Source organism: Lepidothrix coronata, unplaced genomic scaffold (assembly GCF_001604755.1).
Source record: "Lepidothrix coronata isolate B3197 unplaced genomic scaffold, Lepidothrix_coronata-1.0 Scaffold323, whole genome shotgun sequence".
Taxonomy (NCBI): Eukaryota; Metazoa; Chordata; class Aves; order Passeriformes; family Pipridae; genus Lepidothrix; species Lepidothrix coronata.
The window spans coordinates 226,458-240,157 of record NW_016690503.1 but is presented as its reverse complement, the minus strand read 5'-3'; the positions used below and the strand labels follow the sequence as shown (position 1 = coordinate 240,157).

Below are 13,700 nucleotides of genomic sequence, written 5' to 3'. Positions count from 1 at the left end.
AAGACTGGGGTACATCGCAGAGCTCTGGATGCCTGGCTGCTTTTCCCAACCAAGCTTGAGAGGGTGAGACCATCCTCATCCCAGACCAAGCACGGGAGAGAGGTGAAGGCTGGATGCCAGGTGAGCACAGCATCTCTATTTTCTGTGCTTCTGTTCCTCCTTTCTGGGGGGGAAGGCAACCAGGCAACAAAGGGGTTATGTAGCTCTGGTGTTTCCAGGGAATTGTTTTGTCATTCCTGATCTAACTTTTGGCCACTCGAGTTCAGGGGGATTGGTGCAGTGTCCCTCCCACAGGTGGGTCAGTCTGTGCAGCCTTTGCAAAGGCAGCTTGCCTAGTCTGTAATGGTTTTGCTTCTGGAGGTAGCGTTGAGCCTGGAACTGCAGGTGGCTGTTGTGGGGAGGGCGTCAGACCCCAAAAAAACCTTTCCTCACCACCCTGCGGGCTCAGAAAGCAGAGCAGAAAGGGAGCAGTGTGCTCCTCTCACGCCCTTACACATGGCACTGGGGAGAGCGGCGTGGGCTAGGGGCCTGCCTGCAGCACCAGGGCTGGGGGCTGTGCCAGTCCCCCTCCTGGGACCCCCCTCTTCCTCGTGGGATCTCACTCCCTGCCTGCAGGGTCTGGTGGGAAAGAGGGAACTGACGTGGCAGCATGGCGTGAGCATGGCAGGGACGGCAGCCTGAGGGGGCTCAGCATGGTGTCACCACCCATTGCAGAGACCTTCCTGGTTGTCCCTGCACCCCTGTGGGCCTGGGGGGAATAGCTGGGAGTGGGAGTAAGAGCCTTGCTCTTCTCCTCCATACCTCTGTGTGCTGCACACATCAAATACTCCTCAGCCAAGTGACCCCGGGGAGAGCAGGTCGTTCCCAACATCTCAGTGGCTCTTGGATGCAGATGGAATGTAGGGCACACCCCAGATGACAGGGAAAGGCAGCCTGGCCCTCATTTTTGATGCTTTTCCCAATGTCACAGCCACAGCTCCCAGCCTCCTGGCAGGTGAGAAGCAAAGGTGTGAACGTGTGCAGTGACATCGTGCCCTGGGGCCAGCACGGACACTGGAACGTGGCTGCTGCAAGGTGTGGGGAGGCCCTACATGGTGCTTTTTGCTATCACAGCTGTCACATCCTGCTTCACACGGCGGTTTTGCACTTTTCTGTTCCCATTCTGGTGCTGCTAGGAGTGATCTCAGTGTGCTAGAGAGCGTGGTGCCCCTGGACTACCCAGGGCAGGACAACCAGCTGGCAGCTCTTTCCCACCCAAACAGGGCTTTGACCTAGGGAGACCCAGCAGCACAAATCCCTCTTTCCCTCCCTCACAGGGCAGGGCAAGGGGCCCACAGGCACCCAGGGATCCTGGTGCTCAGAGCAAACGGACGCCACAGACTAGTTAGGGACTTGGTGCCCATAGGGGAGAGCTCACCCCACAGATCTGTCCTCTGCAGACACTGGAGGCTGCTGGAAGGAAAGATATATAAAATATATTCATATTTCCTAAAATAGGACATGGGAATGTATATATTCTTTTTATATATTAAAAATAACATTTGTATATTTTTATTTTTTATATTTGCCCTGTAATTTATATGTATTATATATACATGTATTTTATATATATATATATATATAAATATTTAAAAATACATATACACACACACTGAATGTGATATTCTGCGTGGATGGGTAAGTCCTGTGTATGGCCACCTGCCTTGGTGGGATTTATCCACATCAGACAACCAAGTGATGGAAGGAACAGCTCCAAGTCAAGTGACATCCACACTCCCATTCTCAGTTTGCTCATTTCCCTTCTGTACTCAGGGGCTGGGATTGCCCAGTTTGGAGAGGTGGGAAGGAGCAGCACTGCTGGGTGTGGTACCTGGCATCTCTGTCACAGCATGATGGTGATGCAGCACCAGTGATGCCTGGAGGAAGTGCCCAGGAGCACTGACACTAGTGGCTCCTCACTGTTACAGGTGGATGGTGCAAACACCCCAGGAGTCCTGCCAGGATCCTGGACACGAGTGCATGTCCTCCTGTTTTGCAGGAGAACAGATGTTTAGCAAAGCACTGATGGGGAGTTGTGGCTAAGAGACTGCGACACTCATCTCTGCTGTTGAACACCCATTTTATTTATAGCAACAAGATCGCTGCTGGCATCAACACTTCCCCTTCAGCCCTATTTATAAATCCCAGCTTGCTGTTCATCCCAACAGCATCCCCCAGCACGCCCTGAGTGCTGGCGTGCTCCAGCTCTGAGCCCTGCCCACATACAGGACAGCACCCAGCTTTTAACTCATGCACCTTCCCTGAGGCCCCCTTCACATCTTCTGGCTCACAGACCCTTGGAGGGCATTTTGCCCTAAGAGAGATGCTCCACTGGTGGAGTACCCTGGAGGCTTCTGCAAAAGTCTCCCACTGAAGCAGAGCCCTGATCCTGACCCACCCGAGATACGTGAGAGAAGATCAGAGCTCAGGGCCAAGGAGGACTCTGGTCCCGAGGTGCAGGCTTCTTCCCCTGATGCCACCATGCAGCCCTGGCCAGGAAGCAGAGCCTGGTGGCAATGTGTCCTGCCCTTAGATGGGGTGCTCGATCTCGGCACCCCACTCCCAACCCCAGGTTGAGGGTGGTTGTAAAGCTCTGCAATTCTGCTCCTTCACACCAGTGCAGGAGGATGGACTATGAGCACCCCTCTGCTTGCCTGAATTTATGAAACAGAAGGGAAAAAAACCCCCAACATCACAGGCAGAGCACACCCAGGAGATGGGACCCAGGACTGGCAGTGGCTGCTCAGGTCTGGGATGAGCCGGAGGGATCATTAAGGGGGTTGGAGAAAATGCTGCTGAGGCCCATGCTGGGGCCCTGCTTATGAGAGTCATACCAAAAACCTGCTTTGCACTCCTCTGAATGCTGTAAAGAGGCAGACAAAGGCGGAAAGCCCTATTTGTTCTCTTTGAGAGTAACCCTGCGTCACATATGCACTCACCCACCCCCACACCAGGGTGTAATTTCCCTCCATGGCAGAACAGAAGAAATGTTGAGCTTCCTGCTGCTGCTCTCTCCTAGCATCTGGGTGTGCTTCAGGATCTTGTGACAAGGGCAAGAAACCACTTTGGGGATGAAATAGGCATCCAAATCCAGGCCATGACATGAACACTTGATAGCAGCCAGCACTGGAGGTGTATTGAGGTTCCCACTTTGTTTCCTGGGTTTGGGAGCTTTTTTAATCCTGTTTTAGTTGCAAACTTGCTCTATTTTATGAGATGGGCCTGTAAGCAGGAAACTCCAACCTCCAGCAAGAACAAGTTGCTCACAGAGCTCTATTCCATCGCTGCCCCACACTTTGGCATGGCAGCAGGAATTAAACATTTGGAAACACTGAGCAGGTGGAATAGCAGGAGCTCACTAAATCTGTGGCTTTTGTTCCCACACCCTGTGTGGGAACTTCTGGTTTGTAGCCGAACTGGAGCCTAATTAGGCGCATTTGGGGTGTTGATCACCGGGTGCTACAGGAAACAAGGGCGGAAGCCACTTTTCCCTCCTACAAGCTCAAGCTGTGCTGGCAGAATCTGGAGGTGATAGAAATGTGTTGGGACAGCTAAGCCCAGGGAGTGCATGTCACACAGACAGGGATGTTGCAGCTGTGACAATAAATGATGCCCTTAAAACCTTACCAAAGGGGACTGTGTTGGTGGAGAGGGACTTGCAGAGGATATCTTTGTGGAGAAGGGCTCTGTCCACCCACCATAGGATGGTCTTGCACCAGCCAGGGCAGAGTGAGCTCCCAAGCCATGTCATCATGAGAGTTTGGCTGCATGGCCCCAGAGGTGCCTCTTGTTGGCTGTGCAGCCCTGTGGTGTTGGCTGTGGACCTCTGCCAGGGAGACTGGCTCCAGGGCAGGGTGGGCTTCCAGATGGCCCCCGCCATAATCAATGGTGGCCTCAGAGTCCTGGCACATCTCCAATTCCATACCACAGCTGGGCATCAAACCTCACTGTGCCAACGTTACCCACCAACCTACCTAGACCTTCTCTCTACAGTCAGGAGGAAACCAGACATTCTTTCAAGGCTGACCAATGTCATCCTAAGCTTGTCTGGTATCTTACAGAGGATAATGAGCTAAGACAGGACATCTTGACATCTCAGAAGGGGATCTGGGCAGTACTCACATGTCTCAGTGCTTTTTGAAGGTTTCCCTTGTTTTCTCATTTCCATGTCACTCTGTGCTGTTTATACAGCAAGTTCACAGGAGGGCGTGATGGCAGGAGTTTAGGAGTGGTTGTTTTCTTACTCAGAGCTATTTTGAAACTAATGACCTGATTTCCAGACACTGTGTCTAATACTGCTAAAAAGAGTGACATCTGTTGTTCCTTCATGCTTTCTTAGTCCTTTTTCTTCTTCTAACAAATTCCTCTTTTCTCACTTCCCCATGTGCATCCATGTTGCAAGGCCACCACACTATTACAGTAATGACAGAGGGTAGAAGAGAGGCGAATGATTCACACATGAGCGCTCACCAGGAGGAACCTGGCAACACCCCTCTTGGCTACTGCAAAAATTAACCCTGTCCTGGACAGAACCAGGACAGGTCACCACACCAGCAGGCTGGACCGTGTCACACAGCGTGAGCCAGCCTCTCTGCTTGCCCAGGAGATGGGACTGTGGTGGAGACCCTTGCTTGTTAGAAACCTTCAGCAGGGAAACTCATATTAATTCACTACAAGAAATACTTAATTTCCTTGATGAATCAGTCAAATGTAAAGCAAGTTGTAACAGACTTTTTTTTTTTTCCCCATGTATCAAGCACACCACGCTAGTTAATTAATAGAAATGGTCCTTTTGTTAATTTCCAATTTCCATCCAAATATAGCTTGACACAGAAGTGGAAAAAACATCTAATATGAAACTAGATGCAATGCTTGAGATTTTACATTGTTATGTAGATATAATTATATAGGGAGAAGAGTAATCTTATTGAGGGGTAACTCTATCAGGGCCTTTCAGTGCCTGAAAGGTACCTACAAGAAATCTGGAGAGGAACTTTTTACAAGGGCATGTAGTGATGGGACAAAGGGGAAATGGATTTAAAGTGACAGATAGTGGGTTTAGATTGGATATTACAAAGAAGTTCTTCCCTGTGAGGGTGGTGAAGCCCTGGCACAGGTTGCCCAAAGAAGCTGTGGCTGCCCCACTCCTGGAGCACATCCCAGGTGGTCACAGGAATGCTTTTGTCTTGCAGAAGATGCTGCGTGACCGTGACCGCTGCCTCCAGCTGCCAGCAGTGACCTGGGTGCTGCTGCTGGTGACGACAGGTGAGCCCGACCTGCCTTCCCCCCAGCACCTTACGTGGGCAGTGAGACGGGGGGGAACCCAAGTGCGGCCCAACAGCAGTGGGAACATGGCATTGAGAGATGTGCAAGGGACAGATCCTGCGCTTCCAGGGATCTGTCCCCCAGCTGAGGGACAGTGAGGCAGGTGAGGACCCTGTCAGGGCCCCCAGAATGGATTTTATAGGTAGGGCAGGCTCAGGACAGCACGAGTGCCTGGTGCTGGGTGTCTGAGCATCTGTGGCTGTTGCTGCTGCAGACCAGCCTTCCCCAAGTGCCCCCTATGCCCATTCTGTCTTCTTTCCATTTCAGCCTTTTCCATGGAGTGCCCCAAGATCAAGGCGGGGACGTGCAGGGACTGCATCCGGTCTGGTCCTGGCTGCGCCTGGTGCAAGAAGCTGGTAGGTCCATGTAGCCTGTCAAGATGTGAACCCCCAGCAGTAGCTAATAGGCAGCAGGACGGTCACCCTGCCGGCCTGGCTCTGCCTGGCTGCATTGTGGGAGTGTTTCCTGTCCTGTGTGGTGGATGGGGCCAGGAGGGACCTGACAGACACGATCTTTCTCCATCAATACCCATCGAAGCTTATCTTTTCTCCATCAATACCCTGGAGACCTGGCATGGGGGCTGGGTCATCTCTGAACATGCCTGTTCACCTCCTGCTCCTCTGACTTTTTTCCCTGCTGACATTGCCACACACAGAATTTCACCAAAGCCGGCGAGCCGGACTCCATCCGCTGCGACACCATCGAGCAGCTGGAGCAGAGGGGGTGCCCACGCAGTGAGATTGAGTTCCCAGTCAACGACATCAAAACAGCACAGGACCGTCCCTTAAGCAACGATGTGCAGCTGACTCCGCAGGAGGTGCGCCTGAAACTGAGGATAGGTACGCTCTGCCTGGTGTTCCCGACCCCCTGGCACTCGTGGGCTGGCCAGCGTGCCCAACACCCTTCCGCTCACCCCCAGACTTAGCTGGGACACAGCAACATTGTCCCAAAGGCTGCATTTCCGCCTCTTTTTTTCCCAAAGAGAAGAGGGGTGGGTGATGGCACGAGATGGCACAACACGGCAGCTGATCCCAGCATCCCTGTCCCGCAGGCCAGCCTGCTGTGTTCGAGGCAAAGTTTCGCCGTGCCATGGGGTATCCCATTGATCTCTACTACCTCATGGACCTCTCCTACTCCATGCTGGATGATCTGCAGAAGGTGAAGAAGCTGGGAGGGGAGCTGCTCAGAGCACTGGAGAGCACCACCCCTTCTCGACGCATTGGTGAGCCTGTCTCTGGCCTGGCACAGCTGTTTGCTGCTGGGAAGAGCTGCGGGGCTGGAGGGGGATGAGGGCACTGGGCAGTGGATGTCCTCTGCCCGGCTGAAGAGTGTGCCAGGGCAAGGGACATGGACACATACACTGTAGCCAGCAGGTTGTCTGTGCCCTGTGTCCTCTCCCTGAAACTGCAGTCTGGCTGCCGTAGGGTTTGGCTCCTTTGTGGACAAGACAGTGCTGCCCTTTGTCAACACGCACCCTGAGAAGCTGCAGAACCCCTGCCCCAACAAGGACAAGCAGTGCCAGCCTCCCTTCGCCTTCAAGCACATCCTGTCACTGACCGACAATGCCAAGCAGTTTGAGAACGAAGTGGGGAAGCAGTTCATCTCGGGGAATTTGGACGCCCCAGAGGGGGGGCTGGATGCCATGATGCAGGCAGCAGTGTGTGGGGTGAGTCCCTGCGGCCGCCCCGCTCAGCCATGGGGGCTGCGACCCACACACAGGCTGGCTCTCAGGAGGTGGCTCTGCCCCTCTCCAGCTGGGCTCTGGAAGCCCATGGTGTGTGAGTTCTGATTTGGCAGCAGGGCAGGTTACTCCGGGGAGCACAAGAGAGCATCTTACCCCAGAGCTTCCTGACCCTGATCTCCTGTTACCCACCTTTCCCGTGCCCCCTGCCCCGTGCTGTGGCTGACATGAGGCTTTGGCAAGGGCCACACCACGCCCACTGGCACTGTCCTCCCAGCCCCACTCAGGGACAGGGGCAGGGGCCATTCTCTGTGCCACTTGCAGGACCTGATAGGCTGGCGCAACGTGACCCGCTTGCTGGTGTATGCCACTGATGACGGCTTCCACTTCGCCGGCGATGGCAAGCTTGCGGGCATCCTGACCCCCAACGATGGCCAGTGCCACTTGGAGGACAACATGTACAAAAGGAGCAACGAGTTCGTAAGTACCTGGGGGCTGCTCAGCGTCTCCACACCCTCAGGCAGAAAAAAAATTGTCATGTAAAAAAACCCCTGTTGCAGAGGCCAGAACGTCACCATAGTCACCACAATTTGTGCTGCCATACCCAAACTGTCCACTCTTCTGCTAGTGGGGGAGATAGTGCAGAGTCTGGTATCCCTCTCCCCACCCAGGACTACCCATCTGTTGGCCAGCTGGTCCAGAAACTTGCCGAAAACAACATTCAGCCCATCTTTGCTGTCACCAGTAGGATGGTGGATGTTTACAAGGTAAGGATATTTCAGATGGTCCAAGTGCCTCCATTCCCTTCCCAAGAGGACAGGGACAGTGTCCTCCTGCCACTGTCTCCTGCTCCGCTGTCATGTGGCAGGGAATGCTCACCTCTTTGCTCTCCACTGGCAGAAACTCAGTGAGATGATCCCAAAGTCAGCAGTGGGAGAGCTGAACGAGGACTCCAGCAATATCATTGAACTCATCCAGGTGGCCTACAATGTAAGTGCTGGAGTTCCCACCTTTCCAATGCTATCACTTGCATTTCCAGAACCACTTCAGGCAGCTGAGATCCCGGCCTGGGGTGCTCCCTGCCCCTTTTCTCTGGGCTGGAGGGAACCCTGACCTGCAACCCCACACCCCCTTGCTCTGGTCTCCTCTTGGATTGGTGGCACTTTCTCCACCATTTTCCCACAGAACCTGTCCTCACTGATCATCCTGGAACATTCCACCCTGCCAGATGTCCTGGATGTCAAATATGACTCCAAATGCAGTAATAACCAGGACACCATGGATGGAGCAAGAGGCCAGTGCGACAATGTCAAGATCAACGATGAGGTATGTGCTCTTGTACTAGGAGCACCCCACAGCTTGCACAGTTCCTGATGCCCATCCTGTTTAATGACAGGAACCCTGGCTGCTGTTCCAGGCTTTCTGTCTACATTAATTTAATACCAAGAGTGTCCAAACTGCTGTGGGATGAGGGGGATCCTCCATTGTGCTGGATGTGCGTGTCCTCAGCCTAGGGCTGATACCACCCTCTGATAGCTGGGCTTCTGGCCCTTCTCTATCTTACTCTGCACTTTCTAGGTCATCTTCAAAGTGAAGGTCACAGCCAAGGAGTGCATCCAAAGCCAGTCCTTCACCATCCGGCCCCTGGGCTTCACAGACACCCTCACTGTCCACGTGGACAGCAACTGTGACTGCCACTGTGATGAGCAGCCCGACCCGGCTGCCTGCAGTGGTCAGGGCAGCATCGTCTGTGGGATCTGCAGGTGTGTGCACTGCCCAAAACACTATTTCAAATGCTGCCAGATCTGGGGAGCTGCTGGGAGAGAGATGTTGAGCCAAGCCAGGGCCTGGGCTCTGCACCTTTGCACAGATTTTTTTATTTGGGGAAGTGGATTCATGCATTTCCCTTGGAACTGTACCCTGCATTCAGAGAGGCAGGGGACACAGTGAGCTGCCACTTCTGTTGGTGGAGCCTCTGCTGCTTTCCCAAGGACCTCCATCCATACAACTAGGCAACCATCCATCCCAATATCAAAGCATCCACCAACCTACCTACTGAGCAGACACAGGTTTCTGTAGAAATCTCTCAAAATGACACTTCTGGGCTGCAGTTCACTTAAGCCTTTTAGTATAATTATTTCTTCATGGCCCCTCGGTGACAGGGAGAGGAAGAGATGGGGTTTCCTCAGGAAATACTCAGATCTCCTTGGCAAGGTTTGGAAATTATAACAATAATTTCTGGGCAACCATTTGGTGTTGTGAGTATGACGGGGGGGAAGCAGCATTTCTGAGGTTTCCTCCCAGTCAGCCACCCTGCTGCAGCATGGATTTAGCACCAACATGCTAACCAACGCTGGTTTCCTGTGGGGCTGTCCCAGATTTGCTCTGCTGCGGTAGAGGTCTGGGCCCCGTGCATGTCCCACGGCATTTCGGGTGGCCGCTGACCTGAGCTCACTCCTCCCCTTTGGCGGCAGCTGCAACCCAGACTACACGGGGAAGAACTGCGAGTGTGACACCAAAGGCAAAACCAGCAAGGAGCTGGAGGGCAGCTGCCGGAAGGACAACAGCTCACTGATCTGCTCGGGGCTGGGGGACTGTGTGTGCGGGCAGTGCGTCTGCCACACCAGCGACGTGCCCGGCAGGGAGATCTACGGCACCTACTGCGAGTGCGACAGCACGAACTGCGAGTTCCACAACGGCTTCCCCTGCGGCGGCCCAGGTGAGGCGCTGTTTAGAAGAATTTAATGCCTTTTCATGTCATAACCTGAGGGCATGGGTTTGAGGCTGCTGGGTCCCACCACGCCAGCCCGGAGGACCTCCTTGAGCATCTCGTGGAGGGTGGCGTGGCGAGCGCAGGGTGGGTGATGCTCTCCAGGCACAGGCAGAGGGAGGGTCACCTGGATGGCTGCAGAATCGGAAAGGTCTTCCCCCCCCCCAGAGCGCGGGAAGTGCTACTGCGGGCAGTGCATCTGCGAGCCTGGGTACCAGGGCGGTGCCTGCCAGTGCCGTCAGTCGACGGAGGATTGCCTGAACGCCAACAAGAACGTGTGCAGCCTCCGCGGGACCTGCCTCTGCAACCGCTGCCAGTGCCGGGGCGGGTACCAGCCCCCCTTCTGCCAGGAATGCCCAGGCTGCACTTCCCCCTGTGGCAGATACGTGTGAGTGACGCGCACGGAGAGGGCACGGGGGCAGCAGAGATCCCCAGTATCCCAGGCAGGGGCAGGCAAGCCCTGCCTGCTCCTGGGTAGAGCCCAGCTGCGGCCAAAGCCAGGTGAGTGGGTCTGTGCCCCTGCAAATGTGAGCTGTGGCTGCTTGTTTTGCAGCTCCTGTGTGGAGTGCAAGGCCTTCGGGAGCGGCCCCTTTGAGAAGAACTGCTCCCAGGCCTGCCCCAACATCCGGAAGTCCGAGAAGCTGATCAAGGGCAGCAGGAAATGCAGGGAGAAGGATTCCCAGAACTGCTGGATGTCCTTCCATATGTTCCAGGAGGATGGTGACGATATATACACCGTCTACATCGAACCTGAAAAAGGTACCCCGGCCCCGCTTCCCCTGCCCTGCCACAGGCAGGCTGCCAGCCCTGTCGTGGCAGCCTTGCTGCTTCACCTTGCTGCAGCCCAGCATGGTCTGCCTGCCCCGCAGAGTGCCCGGAGCCTCCCAACATCGCGCTCATTGTGGGTGGCACCATTGCTGGCGTGGTCCTCATTGGCCTGGTGGTCCTGCTCATCTGGCGGTGCCTGACAGAGCTGTTTGACCGCCGGGAATACCGCCGGTTTGAGAAGGAGAAGTCCAAAGCCAAGTGGAATGACGTAAGAGAGCCCGTCTGTGGCACCGGGGTGTGCTGGGATGGTCATGTATCCTGGGGTGGGGACAGCAGGAGGGGACATCCTTCCCAGAGGTAGCCAGGTAGACCTGAGCCCTCCCCACTGGCCTGTTGTTCAGACCAGCTGCAGTTTGGAGGGAGCTAAACAGCCTGTGGGCTCTTCTGCCAGTGCTGTCTGTGCCCATGGCACTGGGAGGTGTTGGGCAGGTAACACAGCACAACACAAGCCTCTCACTTCTCTCCCTTCAGGCTGATAATCCCCTCTTCAAGAGTGCCACCACCACTGTTGTCAACCCCAGGTTTAACGAATGAGGCAATGCCTGGCAGCGCTGGGACCCACCGTTAAATAAGGAAATGCCAAGCTAAAGAAACCTCAAACTAAGGAAATCTTAAACTAAGGCTCCCACCTCCTCTTCTTTATCCTGTGGTTTGTTCCCTTCTTCCACGTCAGGTGCTGGCTGAGGGACTGTGCCATGCCAGCGTCCTGGCCTAGTGCTCGATGGTTGGGTTAGTGGGGATGGGAGAAGGGAACAGACACAGCTTTGCTGTGGATGGGACTGCAGAGCAGGCCTCACCATGGGAACATGCAGCAGCTCCTGGACTGGTCACTGACTGTCTCATCTCCTGTTGACAACTTTGCCTTCTACCAGGAGTCTTAAACACCGAGCCCCAAAGCCAGCCGAGCTCACAGAGTGCTTCCAGCTTTGATTTTGAGCTGGGATTTCAAAACTGCCATGTCTCTTCTGCTCCAGCAGGATCTGCTCCTAGGCTGCTCCATGCCCTCCCCTGCTGAACTGGTCTCCACCACTATGCACTGGTTTCCAGAGAAATCACTGCTGAGTAGGATGTGGAGGGTCCTCTGGGCTGGCAGTCTGCTCTGGAGGCTGCAGTGATGCGATGTGCCCTAAGGGCTAGTAAGCACCTCTACCTAGGGATGAAGAGCAGCTGGGGAACATGCACTGAATCTTTTTCCCAAATCATCAACTGTTTCCTGATGTGCTCCTCTCAGACCTACCTCAGGCTAGGTTCTGCTTGGGCTCCTGCATGCCTGGCTTGCCTCCATAATGCCTTGAAGTCCTCTGCACAGCAGGGAGGTGAAAGAGCCACTGTTTGATCTATGAAACCTTGGCACTGAGCAGCTGAAAAATTCTGTGCAGATTGGAGCTCAGACACAGCTTCTTCCAACACCCCTCAGGGCATGATCTTCTCCCTGCTCTTTGAGTTGGTCAGACATACCAAGAGCCAGCTGTGCAAAACACCTGGCAGTGCCTGGAGCACCTCCTGCTCAGCACTTATCCCAACCACACACAGCAGCCAATTGCTCTCACATTGTGGGGTTGCTCCTGTGAAACAGCGGTACAGTTCCTTATTTGCTTTCAGTTTGGGATTAATTTGCATATGGTTGTAGTGTGTCACGTCTTCATTTGCTCTCTGAAGGGGTTTAACGTGAATAAAGATTTAATATATAAAGTTGTCAGAGACTGAAACGGTTAATGATTTATGCATTCTAGGATTGTCAAGGGACTTTTGCAGACTTCTGCAGGACTTTTGCATTATACCTCTGATGGCTCATCAAAGTCCACTCCCTCCCCCCCCCCAATCTTGAAAGGCTGGAAAAAACCTTTTGCCAGACCCCTCACAGAAACTCAGCACAGACCCAGGAGATGCTGGAGGCTCGTGGCATGGCCTGTGACACTAACCATGGATATAGTAACTCATAACTTCTTGGAGTGTGGGGGCTTCCCTCCTGCACCCCCAACGGATCAAGGCCACCACTTCAACTGACAGACATGGAAGCTGCAACTACCAGGTTCCATCTCTGGACCCTGTGGGCGGTGACTATAGACATCTGTCCACTCTCAGCTTTTCTTTTCCTTACTCTCCCTTACCCTTATCCTGTCTTTCCTTTCTCTCCCTTCTGCATTTCCCCCCCAGGGTTTATGCCTATGATAGATAATATAGATGATAACACCCAAAATGCTAACATACCTGTTAAAACAAAATTGTTAAAATAAACCCTACCTATATATGTTTTCAGACACCGATTATTCAGTGTCATTTCACTCTAATTCACTCCAAGGGAATTATTGATAGGAACCTGGTTTACCCCCCTCCCCTTTTTCTGGGGCAGGTCATAAGAAAAGTAAATACATCTATCCTTCTAAGAATTAGGTGCAAGGGCAGCAGCTGAAGTGTTCATTGGAGAAACTACAGCCACACCCTGTCATTGCTGCCACCATCTCCCATGGGTACAGTGGCTTGGAAAGATGCTGGCCAGAGAAACAAGCTGTCTTCTACACTAATTTGCCATCTATGCCCTGCAAGGTGCTCCCTTGCAAGCAAAAACCGACTCACTGAATGATGCAGAGCAGTTCTTGTCCCTGCCCACTTGCTGGCAGCTGTATGTAAACCACCTCAAACAAGAGTGACTGTGCTGCCTCAAATCAGGGGTTTATTTTGGCCATTTTGTTGTTCTTCCACAGTGACTGTGAGGGTCTAGGGCAAGGTATGAAGAAGGAAAGCGTGCCTGATACTCCTTCCAGCACTATCCCAGCCTGCTGCTATTTTTTGGCTTGAGGACCCCCAAGATGTTGGCTTGATTTTGGTAAGAGCAGCAGTCTGCAGTGCGGGCTGGCACACACCGATCAGGTCATAAAATCATGGAATCACTAAGGTTGGGAAAAATGGTCATTGAGTCTAACTGTTAACCCAGCACTGCCAGGTCCACCAGTAAACCATATCCCTAAGCGCCACATCTACACACCACAGCACTTGGGAGCAGGCTGCCAAGATGAGGCAGACACACACCTGAGCCCCTGGACAGGCTCCCTGAGC

At 53.6% G+C, this 13,700-nt stretch overlaps 1 protein-coding gene across 1 annotated transcript; it reads left to right on the top strand.

The window, feature by feature from the left end:
* Positions 1-12,371, top strand: ITGB2 (integrin subunit beta 2). Its single transcript, XM_017838099.1, has 16 exons — positions 1-120; positions 5,232-5,304; positions 5,632-5,720; positions 6,020-6,203; positions 6,416-6,586; positions 6,789-7,030; positions 7,370-7,525; positions 7,717-7,812; positions 7,946-8,035; positions 8,231-8,371; positions 8,624-8,808; positions 9,520-9,764; positions 9,984-10,203; positions 10,369-10,574; positions 10,685-10,851; positions 11,115-12,371. Exons 2-16 carry the CDS (start codon positions 5,235-5,237, stop codon positions 11,175-11,177), a joined length of 2,325 nt encoding a protein of 774 aa, XP_017693588.1. The 5' UTR covers positions 1-120; positions 5,232-5,234; the 3' UTR covers positions 11,178-12,371.
* The last annotated feature ends 1,329 nt before the right edge of the window (positions 12,372-13,700 follow it).

Excerpts from the sequence above, each read along its gene's own strand:
- ITGB2 (XM_017838099.1), top strand. The coding sequence starts at position 5,235 with ATGCTGCGTGACCGTGACCGCTGCCTCCAGCTGCCAGCAGTGACCTGG. Across the intron at positions 8,372-8,623 it reads ATGTCAAGATCAACGATGAG|GTCATCTTCAAAGTGAAGGT; the intron begins GTATGTGCTCTT and ends TGCACTTTCTAG. Across the intron at positions 10,852-11,114 it reads CCAAAGCCAAGTGGAATGAC|GCTGATAATCCCCTCTTCAA; the intron begins GTAAGAGAGCCC and ends CTCTCCCTTCAG.